The following is a 23,333-nucleotide window of genomic DNA, read 5'->3' on the forward strand; positions in this document are numbered from 1 at the left end:
GTAGACTTAAGAAGGCAGGAACTTGTGTTCTCCATTGTGTGCCCGCTGCTAAAATGGCACCTGGCACATTATCTTTGTTGAATGAATGCATGCGTTTACCTGCCTTCCTGTAGGTATACATTTTGTTTATTGTGTCTAAACACTAATTGGCCCTTACAGCCTCCTGCCAGAAAACACCTTTATCAAGGTATCCACCCCAGACTCTCTATTTAGAGGAATTTCAATTGCCTTTTTCAGTAATAATATTTTAATACATGCAATTCTCTAGTGGGGAATAAGCATTTGATCCCATTCTGTACATTCCTTCCCGGCTCCAATCCGGACTTCTGGGAATATATCTTCATTTAGTGTCTTTCTGGGATAGTTAAAGCTTCAGCTATGAGAAGCCAGCTAAATAAAGGTCCTTGAATCTGGACAGAATTGACCCTGTGTTCCTCATAAAAAGCTTCAGGAGGTCAAGGCTTCAGACCGAGCTGTTCAAATATGTAAAATGAAGAAATTTTATAGGAAAAAGAAACCATACAAAGAAAGATCATTAAGCTCTCAGCCATCTATCTTGTTACAACTGGTCATAATATATTTTATTGTGCATCTGTGGTAGGCAAAATAATGTGTCCTAAAGATGTCCACATCCTGGGGCTTCCCTGGTGGCTCAGTGATTAAGAATCTGCCTGCCAATGCAGGGGACACGGGTTCGAGCCCTGGTCTGGGAAGATCCCACATGCCGCGGAGCAACCAATCCGGTGTGCCACAACTACTGAGCCTGCGCTCTGGAGCCCGCGAGCCACAACTACTGAAGCCCGCGTGCCACAGCTACTGAAGCCCACGTGCCTAGAGCCCATGCTCTGCAACAAGAGAAGCCACTGCAATGAGAAGCCCTCGCACCGCAACGAAGAGTAGCCCCCGCTAGCCGCAACTAGAGAAAGCCCGCACACAGCAACAAAGACCCAACGCAGAACAAAACAAATAAAAAAAAAGTCCACATCCTAATCCTCAGAACCTGTGAATATGATGCCTCACATGGTAAAAGGGACTTTGCAGATGGATGTGATTGTGGTTAAGGATTTGAGGTGGGGAGATTAGCCTGGATCATGCAGGTGGACCCAATCTATTCCATGGGTTCTTAAAAGCCGAGAACCTTCCCCAGCTGCAGAAAACAAGAGAGAGAGTGTGGTGAGAAGGACTTGATCTGCTGTTTCTGGCTTTGAAGATGGGAGAAGGGAACTTCAAGAAGCTGGAAAAGGCAAGGAAAGAGATCCTCCCTTGGAAATTCCTGAAGAAATGCAGCCCTGCCAGCATCTTGATTTTAGCCTGATGAGACCCATATCAGACTCTGACCTACAGAACTGCATGATAATGAGTGTGTGCTGTTTTATGCACTAAGTTTGTGGTGAGGTGTTATAGTGGCAATAGAAAACTAATATAGCATCTTACTGTGATTATAGCTTTGCTATTAGCTTTCCTTGTAAGCAACAGAAACCAAGTTGAGCTTCCTTAAGCAAACAAAGCAGGCTTTTCTGTAAGCACACAGTGTCTCAGGGAATCCAAGGGAGGACAGCCGTGAAGCTGCAGAAACATTGTAGGACCACAGTGAAAGCTGCTTCCAGGAGTATCCTTCCTCGGCTCCCTTTTCTCTGCCTCTCTGCCCCACCCCCAGTGTGTTTCATTCTGCTCTTTCTGTAAATAGACTTTCTCTGCTACTTAGTCCATAAGGTGTAAGAAGCTGAGCCTCAGATTCCTTTTTTCTTCTTTCTCCACCAGACCAGTCAGGCCAGGCTGTGACTAGAATCTCATTTTCAATTCCGAAGCCCCACAGAGGGAACTCCGTTTGGGTTTATGTTAGGGTTACAGTTTAGGTTAGATGCCTGTTATGGGTTGAATTGTGTTCCCCCGAAAAAGATATGTTGAATCCTTAACCCTCCAGTACTTCAGAATGTGGCCTTATTTGGAAATAGGGTGGTTGCAGATGTAATTAGTTAAGATGAGGTCATACAGCAGTAGGGTGGGCCCTTATTCCTATATGACTGGTGTCTTCATAAGAAGAAGAAATTGGGACATGGACACAGAGGGAAGATCACCGTGAAGATGGAGGCAAAAGTTGCAGTTACGCTGCCACAAGCCAAGGAATGCCTGGGGCTACCAGCAGTTGGAAGAGGCAAGGAAGAATCCTGTCCTAGAGGCCAGAGGGAGCACAGCCCTGCCAACACTTTGATTTCAAACTTCTGGCTTCCAAAACTGTGAGACAATAAGTTCTGTTTTAAGCTACCCAGTTTGTGGTACAGTTGACTCTTGAACGACATGGGTTTGAACTGCACTGGTCCACTTATACATGGAGTTTTTTCAATAAATATGTACTACAGTACTGCATGATCAGGGTTGGTTGGATACACAGATGCAGAACTGTGAATACAGAAGGCCAACTGTAAAGTTCTCAGGATTTTCGACTACATGGGGTGTTGGTGCCCCTAACCCCTGCGTTGTTCAAGGGTCAACTATACTTTGTTATAGCAGCCCTAGGATACTAATACAGTGCCCAAGCCTGATCCAGTAAGTGCTGTCCAGAAGACCAGGTCTTATAGTACAAATATGGCTTCTCAAGACTCACTCTTATGGCTTGGCAGTAGGGGGCCAGTTTCCAAAGAAAGAAGAATCCCTGTGAGCTGGGCAGATGCACTGAAAAGCTGTCCACTCTAGTTCTCGACAGCTAGGACACAGATAATATTCTGATTTTCATTTTGCTTTATAATATCCTTTTACCCTCTGGAATGAACTGCAGTGTCTGATGTGAGATATGAATCTGAGTTACTTCTCTTCCGTAATGTAATCCATTTGTCCTAACAACTTTTATTAGTGATTCCTCTCATCATTGTGTTGCTTCTTGTTTACTAGTCAGTGAGTACTGATGATTAAAAACTTTTCTGGAATCTCTATGCTATTCCATTCATCTGATTGCTTGACCAGGTCCCTGGCATGGTAGTGAGGACTCTAGAGCTTAACTTCCAACCTCAGTTCTACCGTGTGGTTACCCATCTCTGAGTGTTCTACCTATGGCAATTTGGAATATCTAGTTACTCTTAACTTTTTGGGGGGCGGGGAGTGGGTTTACAAAATGTTCTTGACCTTTTTAGAGTAATGGACCAGAAGAACTCTTCTGGTGTTTGAAGCTGCGCTGTTCCCCTTTTTTGAAATTGGTCCCTGGCCCTGTTAACATATCTGGTCTTTGGGATGAGAACAAGTTAGAAAACAGTAAAGGACCCACATATCAAACTTTGTAATAAATATGTACGTGGCACACAGCAAGCACACAATGAATGTTAGGTAATTACTAGAATGAAGGCCAGACAACACCTACGTCAAACTCTTGCCAATATCCAACAACAGTCCATTTCTACATCTCCCCCACCTTTAAGTCATGCATGTAGTGGGAAGGGGATGTGATAGGCTGAATAAGAGCCACCCTAAAATGTCTATGTCCTAATCCCAGAAATTCTGTGTATATACCTTACATTGTAAAAGGAACTTTATAGATATGGTTAAATTAAAAAGAATTTGAAAAAGAACAGATTCATGTACATGTATAACTGAATAATTTTGTTGTACACCTGAAACACAATATTGTTAATCAACAATACTCCAATATAAAAAAGTTAAACATTAAAAAAAAAAGAATCTTAAAATGGCAGATAATCTGGATAACCTAGGTGGGCCCAAATTAATCACAAGAGTCCTATAAGAGGGACATAGGAGAGTCAAAGTCAGAGAAGAAGATGTGACCACAGAAGCAGAGGTTGGAGTGATGTGCTTTAAAGATGGAAAAAGGGGCCAGGCACCAAGGAACACAAGTGGCCTCTAGAAGCTGGAAAGTGGATTCTCTAGATCCCCCAGAAGGAACTTAGCCCTGCTCACACCTTGGTTTTAGCTCAGTGAGACCCATTTCAGATTTCTGACCTCCAAAATTGTAAAATAACAAATTTGTGTTGAATTAAGCCACTCAGTTTACGGTAATTTGTTACATCAGCAATAGAAAACAAATACAGAGGAAATTAGAATTTCATTGAACATTCTGCAAAATTTGCACTCCTGGACTCAAGTCCTTGCTTAAATTGTAGGGTTTGAGGCCCACAGACCGTAGGGGTACCTTTCTTGCCATCTCATGCCAGACAAATTTTCACCCTCCTTCAGGCCCTTTCTGTCCACTTCTGCTCATCCAGCCTGATCTCCACTGCCGCAAGAATCTTCTTCCATTCACCCACCTTTGAGGCCTAGATTTGATAGCTGTTCTAAGATACTGGTGTTAACCCCAGATGCTTGAGACTAGGGTTTTTAAACTGATAGAAATTCAGGGAGCAAATTAAATTGAAACGTGAAATAATGATGAGAAACCTTTAAAAAACTGGGCATTTTCTCTCCCAGCATCAGGCCAAAGAGAAAGAAATCTAAAAAGACACTGAGAAACGAATCTAGGTAAAAACATCGAACTGCACTATAAGCTCCTGAACATTTAAAGCTCAGGGCCTTTTAAGGCCTGGGACTTGGTGGGAAATTCCCGACTCCTTTTGTATCAATACAAGCCCAGAAGGCTAGATATAGTGAGAGACAGTAGAGACTTAAGTAAAAGTGTAGTTTGCAGTTCAAAAAATCTGGATTTGAATCCTGGTTCTGCAGGCTTGCGTTCCTGGTCTTTTCCTCCAAAAGGCCTTAAGCAGCCCCCTACCAGGTAAGCTCCTCAAAATCGGTGAACCGGGAAGGTGCGTCACCGCGGCTCCCTAACACCGAGTTCCTGGTCCGCATCACCAAATGAAGGAGCATAAAATGCCACTCCCTGGCGCTAAGAAAGCGCGCTTTTTTACTCTTCTCTCCCAGAATAAAAGGCCCTTACTTTAAAAAAAAAAAAAAAAAAAAGATTTTATTTTTTCTTTCCGTTCTGTTACTAGCTGGAGCTAAACATTGGCTGGGGCCCCAGGTGGCTGCTGGAAAGGCGCCCTCCCAGGAGCAGAAGGCTTGTTTAGGGGAAACTGGGGGCGGGGAGAGAACTCTAGGCTCTGCCCAGCGCGGTAGGGCTTCTCCCATCTTTCCCCGGCCAGGCCAAGGCCCTAGTCTGAGCTTCCCGACTGCAGAGGTAAGCTAGATTAGGAGACTTGGGGTACACTCATCGGGGAGTGGGGTCACGCAGCCCTCCCCCTCCTCGCGGGCGGGGTGGGGGAGGCGCGGCCCAGCCGCCGCGGGGGTGGGGACCACACACGGCGCCACGGGGCCCCGCCCCGGCCCCGCCCCCCGACGCGCCAGCCGGGCCTCCCTGCTCTCCGCACTCGCCCGCTCTTCTCCGCGCGAGGAAGCCCTGCGCACGGCTGGAAATTTTTTTCTGGGTCTTCACTAAAGCAAGATGGGCCGCGGTACCCAGCTCTTTCAGATAAAGATGGAGGAGAGGGCTAGAGGGTCTAGACTGTGAGTGAAGAGATGGCCTTCCTCCTCCTCACTCCTCCCCACTCCCTTCCCGGCGAGAGGGCTACACAGTGATTTACAGACGTATCCTTCCCTAACCCATCCGGAAAGTTTTGGGTAGCAAAGTATTTTAGTTCGGAAAAAAAAAATTAACGTCAGGTTTAGGGATAAAATTATGCCGTTCCCAAATGCGAATGGGGAATCTCTTTATCTAATTTAGACTGGAGGGGGCGGGGTTGTGGGAGGGGAATGGTGCATCTGCTAGAAGGAGCGGGGGTGAGTGGTGGGGCCGGGGAAGTACGGTAGCGTTTAGGAGAGTGTCCAGTCCCCTGTTGGAGGGAGGGCCCACCGGCCGGGCCCTTCTACCCCTCCCTTCCCAGTTGCCAGAATGGAAAATTCATGGAGTCCAGGTTAGCCCAGGTCAACAAACTTTTATTGCCATTTCTGGGTCCCCCAGCCCCAGCAAGATCCCTGCTTACACTGTAGAAATACTGAGCTAGCTCTGGTGCGGAGGAATGGGGGGCGGGGGGGTGTTACCTCTCTTTCTCTGCACACTGCCAAGGTTAAAAAAAAGAAACCCACTTACTGGAGAGCGAGGGCCATACAGGGGTGCAGTTCAAGGGGACGTATGACTCAGTCCCACCTCTGCTGGCTGCAGAAGATAGAGACCATGGTTCCAGACATTTTTTAAAGGAGGGGAGACGGGGTGAATTTGGCTGCTCGTTGAACCCCTTGCAGTTGCTGCCACGTTTCCATGGAAACGAGGGAGGGGCAGGATGTAGCTCACTCTGACTACCTGGGAGGATGGCAGCACAGGCAGTTAATAAACACAGGGTCTTCCCCTCCTCCCCAGCACCTACGACTGTCCCCAGCCGACCCCCACGCTCATTGCCTGCTCCACTCCCTCCCCTTCTGGAGCTGGTATCATGCCAACCGGACTCCAGGCAGGGCGCACTGGCAACAGCCAGAATGCGAGTATGCGCAGCAAGCTCAGTGGCAGCCCCAGCAGGTCTGTCAGTTGCAGTGCTTCGGTGGAAAGCCTGTTGCCCCCACAACTCTGTGCGACTGCTCTGCTCAAGCATCTCTGCTCAGACAATACAAGAACAGAAACCCAAATGGTGGAGGGTAGAAAGAATACAAAATAACAATGCTGAGAGCTAGGATGGGGAGAGGAGGCACATCCTTCCCAGACTTGAGCCACCTGTGTACCCTGCCTTCTGGCGTCTGGAGTTTGCTTCTTGCCACTGGGCCGTCACTTGTGGGGCTGGAACCCAAATCTCCATTTGGTGCTGACAGCTGTAACCACTGCCGTTGGTTGATGAGGCTCGCCTGTTGCCCTAACGAGGAGGTGCAGGATGGATTCTCAGTACCATGGGTCAGCCCGGTGCTGCTGGTTGTAGAGCTGTAGTTTGATCTGATCTTTGATCTGACTCACGAGGATCATGGACAGCAGGATTCCCACCAGCTGGGAAAGGTGAGAAGGAATTGGGTCCTCAGCAATGAGTGATGCCTTTGTTTTCTCTGACTCAATCTTCCCAGTGCAGTCGGCACCATCACATCTCCTACCCTTCAGTAACGTTAGTGCCTGACACTAACTGAGCCCCAGGTGCCCTCCCCAAAACAAAGGAGTCTTTACAGAATTGTGGGACCACAGTTTTACAGGGTAAGTTACCTGGGGGATGGCCAGGCCCAGTGCCACACCACCAAGTACGAAGAGGTTGCTGTGTATCCAGTTGACCAATCTGTCAATACAGCCATTGGTGTAGATGACTTTACTAGCTTCCAAGTAGTCAAGGGCCTGCATACCTTGGCCGCACATGGTGTTGATCACTGCCTGGGAAGAGAGTTGAAAAGCCAAGTGGGACTCCCATTCCAATAACTTTTTCTTAGGGGCCCTAGCTGATGGGCTTCCCACCCTTCCTAAACTCCTAAATTGTTAGAGAATATATGTGGAGGATGCTATGTTGGAAGTTGCTAAATGCAGACTTCCCTTCCTTTGAGACATCTGAGTCCAGTTCTCCTTGCCTTAGAGACCTGTGCCTTCTGAAACCCCAAGTGGGCTACAGGAGTGCAAGATAACAGAGCCATCAGATTGGAGTGAAGAAAAACATCTGACAGCTGTCCAACAAAATTGACTGGCTAAACCAGGGGATGGAGATTCCCAATAGCAGCTGCCCTAATCAGAAAGTAACTCAGATCACTGCAGGAGGAAATGAGGTGGGATGTGTGCACACCTGGTTGGGGGTAGGCAAGCAACAGGAGTAAGGCACAGAGCAGCGCTCACGGCTGGGGTTGTCTTCCGAACAGTTGAAGTACATGTTCAGGGACCAGTCCTTGTAGGAAATCCCTCCACAGCAGCCGAACTGCAACAAAGCCCACCACAGGGGTTAAAATTACCACCCCCATCCCCACACTGAGGTGACAAGGGGAACTCTCAGAGCAACCAAAAGTCTATGGCAAGCTTGCACTTGTAAGTTCACGTTGTGTTGAAACACAACCTGGAACCTGGAGCTCAAGTTTCTTAGTGACCTTCCCCTGAAGAAGTTTTCTCTTCTTAATTTCTATCATTTTATATGTCTTGTTATAACTTGTATATATATTTTGTTTTACACACTCAACTATGAGCTCCTTGAGGGCAGTTTCTGGTTTTGCAGTCCTGTATAGCATAGAGCTTCGCAAAAGTATATGTTCCAAAAATACTGGCTGAAATAAAGCATCAGTGCTACAAACATTTGCCTTAATATAGAGGAAGCACAGGAGGAGATTCTTCAATATTGTGGGCCCATAATTACACCATGAAAGCAAACGGGATCCAAGTCAAGAGTGTTGCACCGGGCTTCCCTGGTGGCGCAGTGGTTGAGAGTCCGCCTGCCGATGCAGGGGACACGGGTTCGTGTCCCGGTCCGGGAAGATCCCACATGCCGCGGAGCGGCTGGGCCCGTGAGCCATGGCCGCTGAGCCTGCGTGTCCGGAGCCTGTGCTCCGCAACGGGAGAGGCCACAACAGTAAGAGGCCCACATACCGCAAAAAACAAAAAAAACAAAAAAAAAAGAGTGTTGCACCAAGCGAAGGGGAACTCAGCTCTGGTCTCAAAAGCACTTTTGTTTCAAATTTAAGTTCTGACTCATAGCAGCATTATTCACAATAGGCAAAAGGTAGAAGTGACCCAAGTGTGCATCAAAAGATAAATGAATCAGTGAAGCGCGGTATATACGTATGATGGAATATTATTCAGCCTTATAAAGGAAGGAGTTTTGGCACATCCCACAACATGGATGAATCCTGAAGACATGCTAAGTGAAACAAGCCAGTCGCAAAAGGACAAATACAGTATTCACAGAGACAGAAATTCATAGAGATAGAACATAGAATGGTGGTTGCCAGGAGCTAGGGGGAGGGGGAAAATGGAGAGTTAGTGTTTAATGGGGTACAGAGTTTCAGTGTGGGAAGAAAGTTTTGGAGATGGACGGTGATGAGGGTTGTACAACAATGTGAATGTACTTAGTGCTACAGATCTGTACACTTAAAAATGGTAAATTTGATATTATGTACATTTTGCCATAATTTTAAAAATCTGACTTTTGAATTGGTAATATTAAAAAATCTGCCCAGTTCCCCCTCCCACTGTAAGTAACCACTTATAATGGTTTCCTTCATATCCTTCCAGATTCCTTTTGCAAACATGAATACATATTCTTTCCTCTCTTTTTTTACACAATTGGTAGATTACTATATATACTGTTCTTTGCCCTTAAAAGTACTTTTGTTTGTTTGTTTTTGCGGTACGCGGGCCTCTCACTGCCGTGGTCTCTCCCGTTGCAGAGCACAGGCTCTGGACGCGCAGGCTCAGCGGCCATGGCTCACGGGCCTAGCTGCTCCGCGGCATGTGGGATCTTCCCGGACCGGGGCACGAACCCGCGTCCCCTGCATCGGCAGGCGGACTCCCAAACACCGCGCCACCAGGGAAGCCCTTAAAAGTACTTTTAAAGCTATGTGGGGTTTTTTTGCCAGACCCCTTCCCAGAATCCATTACCCAGCAGGTGATGAGGGTGAGGTGTCTCTTGGGATGGCATTAACTGTTGCCCACAGCTTCCTGGACCACTAGATGACCCCCCTCTTAGCCCATACCTTCTTCTGGCCAAAATCAATGAGGTTCTGCAGGTCCAAGTCATCTCGGTAGTGCACAATGGCGTTATTGATGATCTCACTCACTTTCCCCCGCGCCTGCCAGAAACACAAGGAGGGAATCAGAACACAGGACTAACCCCTAACCAGCTCCTCCCTGCAGAAATAGCAATAGACAATGGTCATCATTCTTTATTTAAGTCAGCCTTGAAATCAGAACCACGTCCTAGTGATGGAAGATGGCCAATTCCGAAGCCTGTGCACCTCTGGGCCCTCAGGAACCTGTGGGCAAGAAAAATGCTGGTCCTGCTATTGCCTCTTCTCAGAGCCACATCTCAAGTTAATCCAATATTTATCTATCTCTGAATATTATTACACAAAATACTTGTTGACTGATGCAAAGCAGCGAAACTAGTTTGTGTGTGTGTGTGTGTGTGTGTGTGTGTGTGTGTGTGTGTGTGTGTCCAGGGGCAGTGGGGCGGGGGAGTATTTAGTAGAAAAGGACTTGCTGAGCTGAGGCACTGACCTCTAGTGGACATAAGAGAATTGCATCTCTTTAGACTCAAAACAGATCTGTATCGTATTAGGATTTTACTAAGCCCGAAGGACTAGGACATTCTGAATTAACTCAGTGGCTCTCAAATTCATAGTTCTACCATGGTCTCTTCCTTCCTGCTTCATTACTTTCCTCAAAGTTTCCTATCCATAGTCCTATACTCTGCCCCTGGTAATCATTTGCCCTTTGGGAAAGAAATTCTGGTTCTTAATTAAAAGGGCTGTCACTGAATGGCAGACCACTCCCAGATATGGTAAGAGCTGTTCAAAGTGTTGTTTACTTCCCCCTTTTCTTACTTTCGTTTATCCCAATAAATAATTTTTAAAAGAAACAAAAGGCTCTTCACGTTGTCTGTGGTTCACTTGATAAGTGAATTTTACTCAATCATTTGCCGTTAAAGTTTACAGACTATTTTAACTTTTGGTTCATAGAATTTACCTCCCTGTTGGCCTCTCAGACTGTCAGAGGAAAACACCTTACAATCTTGAAATCCTCTTTAAATATGGCAACTTTAAAGGCCATTCATTCATCCCTAAGGATAATCTTTCAGAGGCCGATCCTTCTCAGGGGAAGGACCACTGTGGTTAATTAGGCTAAGCACGGGCAGGAACCTTCCCTTCCTCCCTCTGGTTCACAGCTGAGGAGGCCCCGTGACTCCCAGTGTTACCTTGTCTGAGAATACGAAGCCCAGGACCCCGGCTGCCAGCTGTAGCAGGAACACGATGGTGAGACAGAGGGAGAACTGTGGGGAGCAGGTGGAAAAAGGAGGCAGTCTGTTACCATGCTGGGCAGTAGTTCTTCCCAGGACCACGGCGAGTACTGGGGGTCCACGGGGCACTTTCTCCTAGGTGCCCCACACACAGGAAAGGCAGCTGCCTCTGGGACGCTGTCCTGGGGGTGGTCACCCTGTGCTGGGTCACCTGGGCTGAGCTCTACAGTGAGGAGTGGACAGCACAGACCTTGGGGGCATTGAGGGACAAAGGAAACTGAAAGGTTTCAGGAATGAGAGGCACGTGGAGGAGAGAGGCCAGGGCATTTCTGGGGGCGCCCCTGACCACTCACCGTCTGCAGGAGGCAGATGTTCTCCCGGAGAGAGCCAATGCAGCCACAGAAGGTGAGCAGGAACATGAGGATGCCCACCACGATCAGCAGGATGGCTGGGTCCACGGCCAGGCAGGCCAGCGCTGCTTCTGGGGGAAGGGGCTGTCTCTCAGTCTGAGTCTGGTGCCGGTGGAGGGGGGTACCAGGGAGGGGTGGGGTGCCCCCAAAACTGTCCTCCTCCCCTGGTGGGGGATTCTCCAGTGTGGCTGGGGGAAGGTTACAGGAAGCAGTACTGCCCTCCCATGGGGAGAAAACAAAGGGCCCAGAAGGGCTTGTGGCGTTTAATTTGAGAAACTAACAAAAAGTAAGAGCCTTTATTCCCAGGCTTAAGAGAGGAGGGACCACTTTCGCTCCAGAAAAGAATCAGAATGGCATTAGGCTCATTGGCTTTGCAGATTCCGTTTCCTGGAGACTTTGTGCAGAGGAATAGGAATGGAGGTTGAGTTACTCCAGAACAGAGCGAAGGAAGGGCTACAGCCCCCGGTTACTCTTTGCACCCAGAAGCCTACCTTCTTCCTTAGACACTTCCTAAGCCTAAAATGCAGGCAGATCTCAGAAGACTCGTGGGAGCTCAGGGAAATCCAGGTGAACTGGCTTGGATGGCCTGATGGAGTAAGCCTCTAGGATTTGGCTAGAGGGTGGCTGCCCCCTATAGCTCCATAGCTTATGTGGGAAGGAGGGCTGAAAGACCAGGGCTGAAAGAGGCAGCGAAGAGTCGTGGGGAGATGCACGGGGACCTACAGCTCACCTGCGTGCTTCATCAGCCGAGCGTAGACTCCCACGGCAACCATCACCATGGAAATCACCTGTGGAGACAGGGAAGGAGCCACACTCTGAGGTTTTGGAAACCAGGGAGCCCTGATAGCCGTCAGTAACCTTAAGGCAGAGTAGGAGGAGGACGACTCTTCCTGGACCCAGAAATGAGCATCTTTTTCCTCCCTGGTGATACTATTGATAGAATCTGTCAGTGCTTTACCTCCATGAAAAGCTTATACCAAGATTATCTCATTTAATCCTCACAACACAGTTATCTTGTGAGGCAGCTATTATACCCATTTTACAGGTGAGGAAATTAAGGCAATGCAAGGTTAAAACAGAATAGCAGGGGCTTCCCTGGTGGCGCAGTGGTTGAGAGTCCGCCTGCCGATGCAGGGGACAGGGGTTCGTGCCCCGGTCCGGGAAGATCCCACATGCCGCGGAGCGGCTGGGCCCATGAGCCATGGCCGCTGGGCCTGCGCGTCCGGACCCTGTGCTCTGCAATGGAAGAGGCCACAACAGTGAGAGGCCCGCGTACCGCAAAAAAAAAAAAAAAAAACAGAATAGCAGTGAAAAACATGAGCTTCGGAGTGAGCTGAACCTGGGTCTGTGCCGGACAATTCTCCGAGCCTCAGTTTCTGTATCTGAAGATGGTAATTTAAAACAACTACATTTAATAAGATTACTGTGAAAATGAAATAAAAGAATGCATGGAAAGCACTTAACACAATGCCTGATAATAAATATTATCTATCATTACTAAGGATTAACTTGCCCAGGGTCACACAGAAACTATGAAGTTCTGAATTTGAATCCAGCTACATCAAAGGGGAGGTCTTAAAGCTGAAGCAGGCCTGGGTAGATGCTAGATGCTGCCAGGTCTCTAACCCTCTTGGAGGTCAATATGGTGTCAAATGCAAGAATGAAAGTACAAACCAGTGTGAAAGAATGCGTGGGTGTAAAACAGCAGAACTACCCTGCAAAGGAAACTTTTTAAACCCTGATTCCAGTGTGGAACAGAGAAGTTTAGACCTTTCAAACTTCCTGGCTTCTGCCTCAGAGAACAAACCCATCCGAGACCACCAGCGCTCCCTAAAGGGGCCTTCTCTATGCCCCGCTCTACGCCTCCAGGAGTGCAGGGTGGCCCAGTGTGCACATCCTTCGGTCACTCTTCCTTTGTGCCCAGTTCCCAGGCTGGTGCTAAGAAGCAGCTGGCTATCACCATGGCAATAGCGGGGGCCAAGCTCTGGCTGGAGGGAGTTCTCAGCAGCAGGGACTTGACCAACTCAGTGGTGAAGGAGAGGGCTGGCTGCACTCCACTGTCCGGCAAGACAGAGACCATCTTGGGGCTTTGGTGGGAGAAGGGAATTTAGCACCCATAGCAGGTAACAGGGTCAGACTAGCCCCTCAGTAGAGAGACATTCTCCTTGGGAAACTCTACCAGCTGGTGCATTCAGCAGGAAATGGGAAACCCTTGTCTAAAACCGCACCTTTCAGGACTCTTCTCGGCTTGTACACACAGCCCCTTCTCCTCGGTCCCCAATCATTTGACGCCGCCTCTGACTCGGGGCCAGACGTGTGACGTGCTGGCCCTCACACTCTTTGTCCAGGAGAGAGGGAGCTGCTTGCAGAAAGAGCTGTGTGAGGGGCTGCAGGTGCCAGCTGGCTTCTTGTCCCACAGCACAGCCAGGCTCAGGGAGCAAGGGGGAGTTGGCGGGAGGCAAGGAAACCACACAACGGAGACCCCGGTTACCCCACGGGCCTGGAAGCACAAGCCCTTTGCCAGAGTGATCGGGCATCTCTGTCTGCCCTTTAAAACTCACCACAGCCAATTACGGTTCTGAATATCACTTTACTGAATCATTAAAAAATATGTATCTGCTCTTTATTTCTGTTGCTCCCAGGCTCCTCACTGTTTTGTCACATGTTAAATTTTCACTAAGGTGTATAACTTTCCACAAAGACGGTCTCTGATTAAATCCTAACACAGCTAAAACAAGAAAGGAAAAGTAAACAGATGCCATGTGTCACAGGGTAACTTCATTCCATGGGTGGGCTTGTAATTATAGCAGTTGCTCTGTCTCCATCTGTGGTAGGTAGAACAGCGTCCTCCCAAAGATGTCCATTCCTAATTCCCAGAACCTGTGAATATGTAACCTTACACGGCCAGAGGGGCTTTGCCAATGTGATTAAGTTAAGGACCTTGCAACTGGGGAGATTATCCCAGTTGGCCCAATATAATCACAAGGGACCTTATAAGGGGGAGGCAGGAGGGTCTGAGTCAGAGGAGGAGATATGTATGACAACAGAAGCAGAGGCTGGAGTATGTGCCGTAAGCTGAAGAACGTGAACAGCCTCTTGGAGAAGGCAAGCAAATAGATTCTTACCTAGCGCCTCCAGAAGGAACCATTCCTGCTGACATCTTGGTTTTTGCTCAGTGAGACCTGTTTTGGACTTCTGACCTCCAGAACTATGAGAAAACTAATCTGTGTTACGTTAAACCATTCAGTTTGTGGCAATTTGTTACAGCAGTAATAGGAAACTAATATACTGTCCAAATCCAATTCATCAGCTGTTATGTAGGAGATACTCTGAGGACTGCAAAGATGAGCAAGATGTGGTCCCTGCCCTTAAGGAGGTGTATCTGTTACACGGGAGGGGGCAAGGGCATCTAGGGCCTAATGCAGTGCTTCTTAACCTTGGCTGCCATTAGAATGGGGGGCACGGAGTAGAACCTAAAAACTCCTGATGCCTAGGCTGCACCCCAAACCCAGGATACCAGAATTTCTGGCTTTAGAACCCAGGCAACAGTGTTTCTGAATGCATACCAGGCGATTCCAACATGCAGTCAAGTTCGAGAACCACAAGCCTAAAGCACACTCAGCCGGGGATCTAGGGCGGGTAGGTGCTGGCTATGTGAGAAACAAGACTAAGACATTAATATTCTCATTAATATTTAATATGATCATTAATGATACTGCTCACCTGGAACTCACTAGCTAACTCTAAAATTCTGCATTTCTGTCATGGATCTGCCTCTTTACCCTGCAGTCAGCCTTGCCCTTTCACACTTCTATTCCTGCCCACATCTCCCACCCTGAATTCCTCAAAGCTGCTGCCATTCCAAAGTTAGTGCCGCTGCTGTTAATAGCATAACATTTTAGAGCGAGTAGAAGCTTAGAAACGAACTCAGCCACTCACCATTTTTTTACAGATGAGGCCAAAAGAGGGAAGTGATATTTGACCAAGTGCACATGGGTGCAGTGGCAATATCTGGACTAAACCCCATTTCCAGTCTCAAGTCGGGTACTGTCTACAATATATCAGTCCTTGCTACAAAATCTTATGACACCCTACAATATCACCAATGATCTCCTTTCATGATGGGAATGGAGATAAAGACACTTCTCTTCCTAGAATAGCTTTTCATATTCTGGCTAGAAGGAAGCCTTGCTGGAAACTTTCAAAAGCTAGACAGTTTTTAAAATAGCTGAGTCCAGCCAAAGGCATGTTCTTGAAGAGTTGTCAATCAAATTATATAAAATAATTTGCACGCACCAGTACCTTTATCCTTATGTAAGGTGAGTAATCACCTTATAAAGAAAATAGCCATCCCCTGGGCTCCTTGGAGAAATGGCTGATCCCAGGACTGGGGTGGGAAATAGATAAGTCTGGAGCATCTTGTGATGTCAGAAGGTAAGGAAATGCTCAAAAACAAACAAAAACAAAACCCCACATTTGTGTGGCTATGCCAAAGAGACATCAAAATAAAAGAGTATGGAGTTGCTACCCCAAATATAAAATAAATACCCATGAGTCCATACTGATATAAATGACTTAATAAATGGGGGAGAAAAGACAAAACCCCCACGCAGAAGAATCCCAAATATTTTATGGAGGTACTGCACTGTCAAGAAGGTGGCCCATAACTCCCCATTTCCAAGTGTGGGCGGCACATAGTAACTTCCTTCCAAAGAGAACAGTATGGAAAAGGGGGGAAAAGATTAACTTTACAGTGGAGAAGCCTGACTACCTCAGCCAGGTGATCAAGGTCAACATCAACAGAGGTCATTGATATATGAGATTACGTGATGAAAATGGCACTTCCCTTCTGTGCTCTTCCTTCCCCAAACCCATAACCCCAGTATAACCATGAGAAAACATCAGGCAAGTTCCAATAGAGGGACATTTTACAAAATGTCTGACCAGTACTCCTGAAAACTATCAAAGTCATCAAAAACAAGGAAATTCTGAGAAACTGCCACAGCCAACAAAAACCTAAGGAGACATGACAACTAAATGAAGTTCAATATCCTGGATGGGATCCTGGAACACAAAAAGGGCATTAAGTAAAAATAAGGAAATCTGAATAAAGTACGGACCTTAATGATAATGCCATTAATTGTAACAAATGTATCATACTCATGTAAGATGTTAATAATAAGACACACTGGATGTGGGATATATGGCAAGTCGCTGTACCATCTTCTCAAAAGTTTATGCAAAACTAACACTGTCCTAAAAAATGAAATCTATTTAAAAAATAGTCAATTTGTTAGTCTTGTAAATCCACACTTTTTAATATCATATTTTCTTAAACTGGGATTCACTTGCATGCAATTTTACAACCTTTAATCAGGGTGATTTCTGCTTACACCAAAACATATGGCAGCGGATCTTAAAACTGTTCATATGACAAGGCACTAACAGTGCTCTGCTGGTGTACTCGATACGATCTTGACATATCAGATTCTTTTTGAAGCTTTAATATGCTACTACTGCTATCTAATTTACAGTCATATTTAACTTTCCCCAATTATCCCAATAATGTCCTTTATAACTGGTTTTATTTCCCCTTTCTTCTGGTTCAGGATCCAGTCAAGGATCATACATTTAGTGATCAAGTCTCCTTTAGCCTGGAACAGTTTCACAGCTTTTTTTCTTTTCTTTGTTTTTGGTTTTTCAAGACACGGACTTTTAAAAAATCGTGGTAAAATACACATACCACAAAATTACCCATTTTAAAGTGTACAGTTCAGTGGCCTTAAGTATATGCATACTGCTATGCAACCACCACCACTACCAGGTTCCAGGACATTTTCATCACCCCAAATATAAACACTGTACCCATTAAATGGTCACTCCCATTACCTCCACTCCTCCAACCCCTGGCAACCACTTTGTCTCTATGGTTTTGCCTATTCTGCACATTTTCTATAAATGGAATACATAATATGTGGCTCTTTGTGCCTGCCTTCTTTCACTTAGCATAATGTTTTCAAGATTCATCCATGTTGTAGCATGTAAGAGTACTTCAATACCTTTTATGGCCTAATAATATCCCATGGTATGGATAGACCCCAATTTGTTTATCCATTCATCCACTGATGGACATTTGGGTTGTTTCCACCTTTTGGCTGTTGTGAATAGTGTTGCTATGAATATCCATGTACAAGTTTTTGTTTGAATACCTGTTTTCAGTTCTCTTGGGTATAGACCCAGGAGTGGAACTGCCAGGTCATATGGTAATTCTATGTTTAATTTTTTAAGGAGCTGCCAAACTTTTTTCACAGAAGCTGCACCATTCCACATTCCCACCAGCAATGTACAGGGTTCCAACTTCTCCATATCCTTGCCAACACATGTTCTGATATTTTTTGACACTGAAATTTTTTTTGGTAAGTCCAGGCCAGTTGTTTGGCTTAATGTCCCTCAATTTGGATGTCAGATTGTTTCTTCCCAATTAGATTCAGACGACTTTTTTTTTTTTTTTTTTTTTTTTTTTTTGCGGTACGCGGGCCTCTCACTGTTGTGGCCTCTCCCGTTGCGGAGCACAGGCTCTGGACGCGCAGGCTCAGCGGCCATGGCTCACGGGCCCAGCCGCTCCGCGGCATGTGGGATCTTCCCGGACTGGGGCACGAACCCGTGTCCCCTGCATCGGCAGGCGAACTCTCAACCACTGCGCCACCAGGGAAGCCCCAGACGACATATTTTTGACAGGAATATTACACAGATAACGTGTCCTTCTCAATGTGTCATGTGAGGAAGCATGACATACTAATTTCTATCATAGAAATAAGGAACAATTTTACTAACAGGTGATTCAGCTGTTAGACGTATGTCTCTGCATCTCATAAAATAATATGGCAATATTCTAAATAGTTTCCTAGTTTTCCATAATGTTTGTTGCTACTTGTCTTTGCACTTGGTGGCAGATAAGCAGCTGCTGTCTTGGAGAGAAGATGGGAGAAAACAGAAAATGGAGAAAAGTCTTTCCGTTATCTTGACTTTTTTTTCTGTAAATCAGGAAAAGACAGTTATGATTTGATGTGAGGAAAACCCTTATTCTAGCCCCTAGGACACTACTTCACAGCCATCAATACTAAGAGATAAGTGGTTACAGGGCCCCAAGTTGAGGTCCTGAACGAGAGCTCTTCTCCTGGCTCTAATGCTCAAATGCCGATAATTACAGGCAAATTAGCTCTCGGAATCCATTTCCACTGGATTGTACCTTAAGACCAATGCGGTGTGAAAAGCTCTGAGGAGTGGACCTAGGGAAGGTCCTTAAAGACAACAGTGGAGTCTCTGTTCCTATGATATATAGGAAACTTCTTTTAAAACTATAAAATATAAAGATGCCACTAATCGTCGTCTCCCTCTGGCTAACAGTAGGAATGTGAGCAAGGGTGTTCAAGGCTGAAGGAAGTCAGGCTCAGGGTTGGCCCTTACCTAGACTCAATCCCCACCTAGTTGCCACTCGTCAGGAGGAGCAGTCATCCTAGCTCTCCAAGTCCATCCCCAAAAGGTGAATTGGCTCTAGGAGCCAATTCTAACAACGATGTAACAGCTACCTTTTGTTGAGTGCTAAGGGCCAGGCACTGGACTAACCACTACGTAACCAGTATGTATACTGTGGCCACAACCCCAAGAGGGTGTTAGGGTCTCCACTTTACAGAACTGATGCTGGGCGAATGCACTCAGTGAATGAGTGGCTAAAGAGGGACTGGAATGTAGGTCCACATGGCTCCAGAGCCTTATGACCTCGGTCACATGGCTGCCTCCCTCTCTGGCTCCTACCAGGACACAGATGTATTCACGTCCAGGCATCACGTGAGGTGGGGAGGAGCTGCCTGCAGTTATCTTGGGTGAGCAGTGGGTAATCTCCAGACTGGGCGGGGCTGAGGCAGGGGTAAGTAAAACAGCATCAGGAAGGCCCTGCAGGACCCAGAGGGAAGTCCCTGGAACGGCTCCTGAAAGAGGCAGACGGGGCATCACCACCCAGGGCCCGCCAACCACCGAGAGAAAGCCCGGCCTGTCCGCCTTCCACATTCTAAAGTCCAGTCTGCATGAACTGGGTGGATCTGTCTCAGAGTCCTCACCTCTTCTTTGGAATAAATCTTTTTCCTGTTCTTTTGAAGGTGGCGGTGGGGGACAGCTGAGAGTAGAGTGATTCCCTGCATGGGAATCAAAACACTGTCCCTTCCCAGAGGGACACTGGGAGGGAGGGGTCTGTACCTCCAGCTTCTCAGTCCTTCCTATCCTTATTTCTGGATGAAGTCAAAGAAATCACATCCTGCTAGCCCTAAAGTAGGGCCTCCTCTGTCACTGCCCAGGATCTGCACACACTGGTCCTACAGTGGTCATCCTGGCACCACCATTGTTCCTGGGTTTCTGAAGTGGCAACTGTCTGTCTGAAACTGGTTCTTGGCCTTCTCCCTCTGGATAGGATGGAATTGTCCTGCTGGAGTAGAGGAGTCCACAGGGCTCTTTCCTCTCCAATGTCTGGGCCAACCCTTTAGCTCCTTCCTTAGGCCATGGCTGGTTTTGGTTTTCCAAGGCTATAAATGAGGAAGGAAAGTTCACAAGTGCTCAAAATTGTATAAACAAGCAAACTCACAGCCTGGAGTTACCAGCCTGACACACAGCCTGCTATCGAGACTCTAAGAGATGCTTTTCTTTTATTCTTTTTAAACGCTGCTTGAAGTTTATGATTTTCTACTTGGTACAAGGCAAACAGAGCTATCTGGGGAGTTAAGAAGGTATGCATGTGACTTGACAGCAAAGTGTGTGGTTCTTGTCTTCATTCTTGGTATCGTTGTTGTTGTTTTTATAAAAATAATGTGATAGGGACTTCCCTGGTGGCGCAGTGGTTAAGAATCCGGCTGCCAATGAAGGGTACACAGGTTCAAGCCCTGGTCTGGGAAGATCCCACATGCCGCGGACCAACTAAGCCCGTGCGCCACAGCTACTGAGCCTGCGCTCCAGAGCCCGCAAGCCACAACTACTGAGCCCGCGAGCCACAACTACTGAAGTCCGCACGCCTAGAGCCCATGCTCCACAACAAGAGAAGCCACCGCAATGAGAAGCCTACACACTGCAACAAAGAGTAGCCCCCACTCGCTGCAACTAGAGAAAGCCCGCATGCAGCAACAAAGACCCAATGCAGCCAAAAATAAATAAATAAATTTATATATTAAAAAAATAATACTGTTATAATTCATTTATTGCAGCCTGGTTAGTCTGTAGGGAAAGGAGGGGAAAAATGGGGGAGGAAATGGGCTCTGCCTCCTAGCATATTTAAGTAGTTGTGTGTGTGTGTGTGTGTGTGGTGGGGGGATGGGGGCATAAGGGACCCTGTCACTCAGGAGGGGCTTTTGCCAGGCTTGATGCCAGATCATTTCCTCATGGCTTCTGAGCCAGTTACAACAGATACTGCTGCAGGTGGTTTGGGGCATCCTGAGTGCCCTGGGGACTCCAATACAGCGGTCCTAGGCAGCAAAGTGAATTTGTTGACGAAGATACCTCACCAGAGGCCTGGATCCGCCTAGGGAAGACCTGGAAGGGGGTCCACGTGTGCTGTGTGTGGTAATTAGGCCCTGAGGAAGACGCTGGAGGGGATGGCTGCCACGTTTTCTGACCTGGCTTGAGGGAGGGGTGCCAGGCCCACTGAAGAAAAAAACACAGGACAATACTCCAACCAAGAATGCTGGAGGACTTAACGCTGTGCTGCATCCCGAAAGGCTAGTGTCCGTGAGAGAGGGAGGAAGGGCATCGTGCCTCCACCCTGTAGGCTCTGCTCTCTCATTCCCCACTCAATAAACATTCAATAAGTACCCATTCTCTGCCAAACACAGCTGGGCACTGAGAATCCAGAAGTGAATAAGGCAGTCTCTGCCCTCGGAAGCCTGAAGTCTAGAGGGGGAGAAAAACAGAAACACATAATTGCAGCACAGGTAAAGAAAGATCTGACAAGCAAAATATGTACGAGGTGCCATGGGAGCCCTGAGGCATCGCCACTAAGGAAGCCCCAGCTGAGACACAGGGGCAGGAGATCTGAGCTTCTGGGCTTTGCCTGACTCAAAAGCCACTCCAACTGCTGCCCTGGGTGGGAAAAGGATCAGCAAGGAAGGAGATGGTTGCTGTAGGCAGCACTGATAATGTTCCTGCCAACGTATGCCCAGAATGATAAAGCATGTACCAGCCCACTCTCTTCCCTCTGCACAGAGCTGTCAAATACAGGGAGGTAAAGAAAGTCAGCGACTTCTTAACTGAAAGACTAAAATACAACTTTTGTGATCTTGTGAATTTGTTAGGAGTTCAAACTTCATTTCTGCCAGTACAATGGCTGAGAATGAGCTGTCATCACCACCCTCTGGGATTTCTCTCATTTTTCCCAATGGGCTAGCACTTATGTACTTTGTGTCTGTTCACACCATGGCCCCTGTGAAACCTTTCCAGCAACTGGCTTAGCTGCCTAGTCTGCTCCCTCTCCTAGGAAACATATTTTAGACTCCTCCCTCCTGCAAGTCTGAACTTTAGGTCTCAGGCAGAGGTGGGCAAGCATAACGGGCTCTTAGAGCAGCAGCTCTGGTGTAGTTGGTGCTGGAAGAGAAATTGGGGAAAGGGGGTGGATCTCCCAATGTTCGCAAACCCAGAGAGGCTCAGGGACTCTCTAGACCTGAAACAGGATTGAGCTAGCATTTCATGATCTGGTCCAGCTGCATTCTCAGCTCCAGCAGAGTATTTCTGGCATCCTTGATCATGCTGGATTTTTATGGAAGAGGAGACTAAGGTCTACAGAGGTGAACATATTGCCCAGGTTAGTCAAGTCAACAATTAATGGCAGAGTGGGGATGAGAATCTAGGCAGCCCCGGTCCAATATTTTTTCTACTTTTCCAGCCCCAGGCAGAAGATTCTGAAAGGACCCCTGGACTTCCAGCCCAACATAGGGTCTATTTGAAGAAGCTGAAAACTGTCAAACTCCTGGGGATGGAGCCTGGTCCTGAGAAAGGTGGGGCAAAGTTTGGGACAGTTCTGGGAAAGACATCCACACCTGGAGGCTCTTCCTGTCCTTTCTCAGCCTTTGGAGGGAGGAAGGGCAGCAGAGGCCTGCAAAAGGAAGAGATGAAAGCCCCTTAACTCATTCTCTCTGAGTTAAGGGAGAGGGAAGGTTTGGGTTTCCCTCCTTCCTCTTTCTTCTTTGCCAGCAGGGCCACAGCCCCCAGGCCTGAAAAATCCCCTAATCATGAATGTGTCAGTGGGTCTGCCTTGGGAAAACCCGACAGGAAAACCCGCTCCTGACGCTCAAAACCACCTTTTTGGCCTGACACAGACCCTCATCCGATGCCGAGAGAATACCCAGAAGTCTGCACTGAATTCCCTGCATATCCCCCACCCCAACACGCTCTGCAGACAAGGAGCCACTGTGGTGTCTCTGCCTAGGATAAATTACCCCAAAGTACGGTCTTCTCAGAAAACTCGGCAGTGCCGCTCACCACGTTCGCCTTGAACCGGGCATCCGGGGACGACCTCTGCTCAGCGCGGGCAGCCCACTCAACCCTCCAGGGGGTGCCCTGCAGCCCAGGTGCCCCCACGACCCCCAAGCCTCACCCAGAAGAGCATGTTGAAGAAGAAGAGCAGGTATTTCACCAGCGGACTGACGAAGGAGAAGTCCTCTCCGTAGGCGGCCGGCGCCCCGGGTCTCCGGGCCATGGTCCAGCCGCCGCCGCCCCCGGGGGCCTATCTCCCCGCCACGGCCGGCCCACCTGAGCGCTCCGCGCCCGGAGGCATGAGCCGTGCTACGGCCGGAGCCCGAGCGGCGGGGGAACCGCGCTGCGGCGGGAGGTGCCCGCGCCGTGCCTCCGGGAGAAGCGCGGTTAGGGGAACGGCGCCGCTACTGGAGCCGCTGGGAGTCGCTGGAGCTGCTGCCGCGCGCAGCGTGAACGGCAGAGACTCCGCTGTGGCTGGAGGACTAGCCCGGCCCGCCGGGCTCCCAGGAAACCGGGCCCGCCCTCAACCTCCCATTGGCTCGTCTGCCGAAGCCTGATTTCTCATTAGTCGGTCTCTGATGTC

The 23,333-nt window shown here is 47.9% G+C and overlaps 1 protein-coding gene across 2 annotated transcripts; it reads right to left on the bottom strand.

The window, feature by feature from the left end:
• Window positions 1-5,853: 5,853 nt before the first annotated feature.
• On the bottom strand, window positions 5,854-23,218 carry TSPAN33 (tetraspanin 33). 2 transcript variants are annotated; one of them, XM_032643760.1, is made up of 8 exons: window positions 22,872-23,218; window positions 11,973-12,030; window positions 11,186-11,313; window positions 10,791-10,865; window positions 9,571-9,666; window positions 7,677-7,805; window positions 7,115-7,276; window positions 5,859-6,907 (listed from the first exon to the last, which is right to left on the bottom strand). In XM_032643760.1, exons 1-8 carry the CDS (start codon window positions 22,971-22,973, stop codon window positions 6,806-6,808), a joined length of 852 nt encoding a protein of 283 aa, XP_032499651.1. In that variant the 5' UTR covers window positions 22,974-23,218; the 3' UTR covers window positions 5,859-6,805. The 2 variants fall into 2 exon arrangements, with proteins under 2 accessions (XP_032499652.1, XP_032499651.1); XM_032643761.1 differs by lacking the exon at window positions 7,677-7,805 and having other exon boundaries at window positions 5,854-6,907.
• Window positions 23,219-23,333: the final 115 nt, after the last annotated feature.

Source organism: Phocoena sinus, chromosome 9 (genome assembly GCF_008692025.1).
Source record: "Phocoena sinus isolate mPhoSin1 chromosome 9, mPhoSin1.pri, whole genome shotgun sequence".
Lineage (NCBI taxonomy): Eukaryota > Metazoa > Chordata > Mammalia > Artiodactyla > Phocoenidae > Phocoena > Phocoena sinus.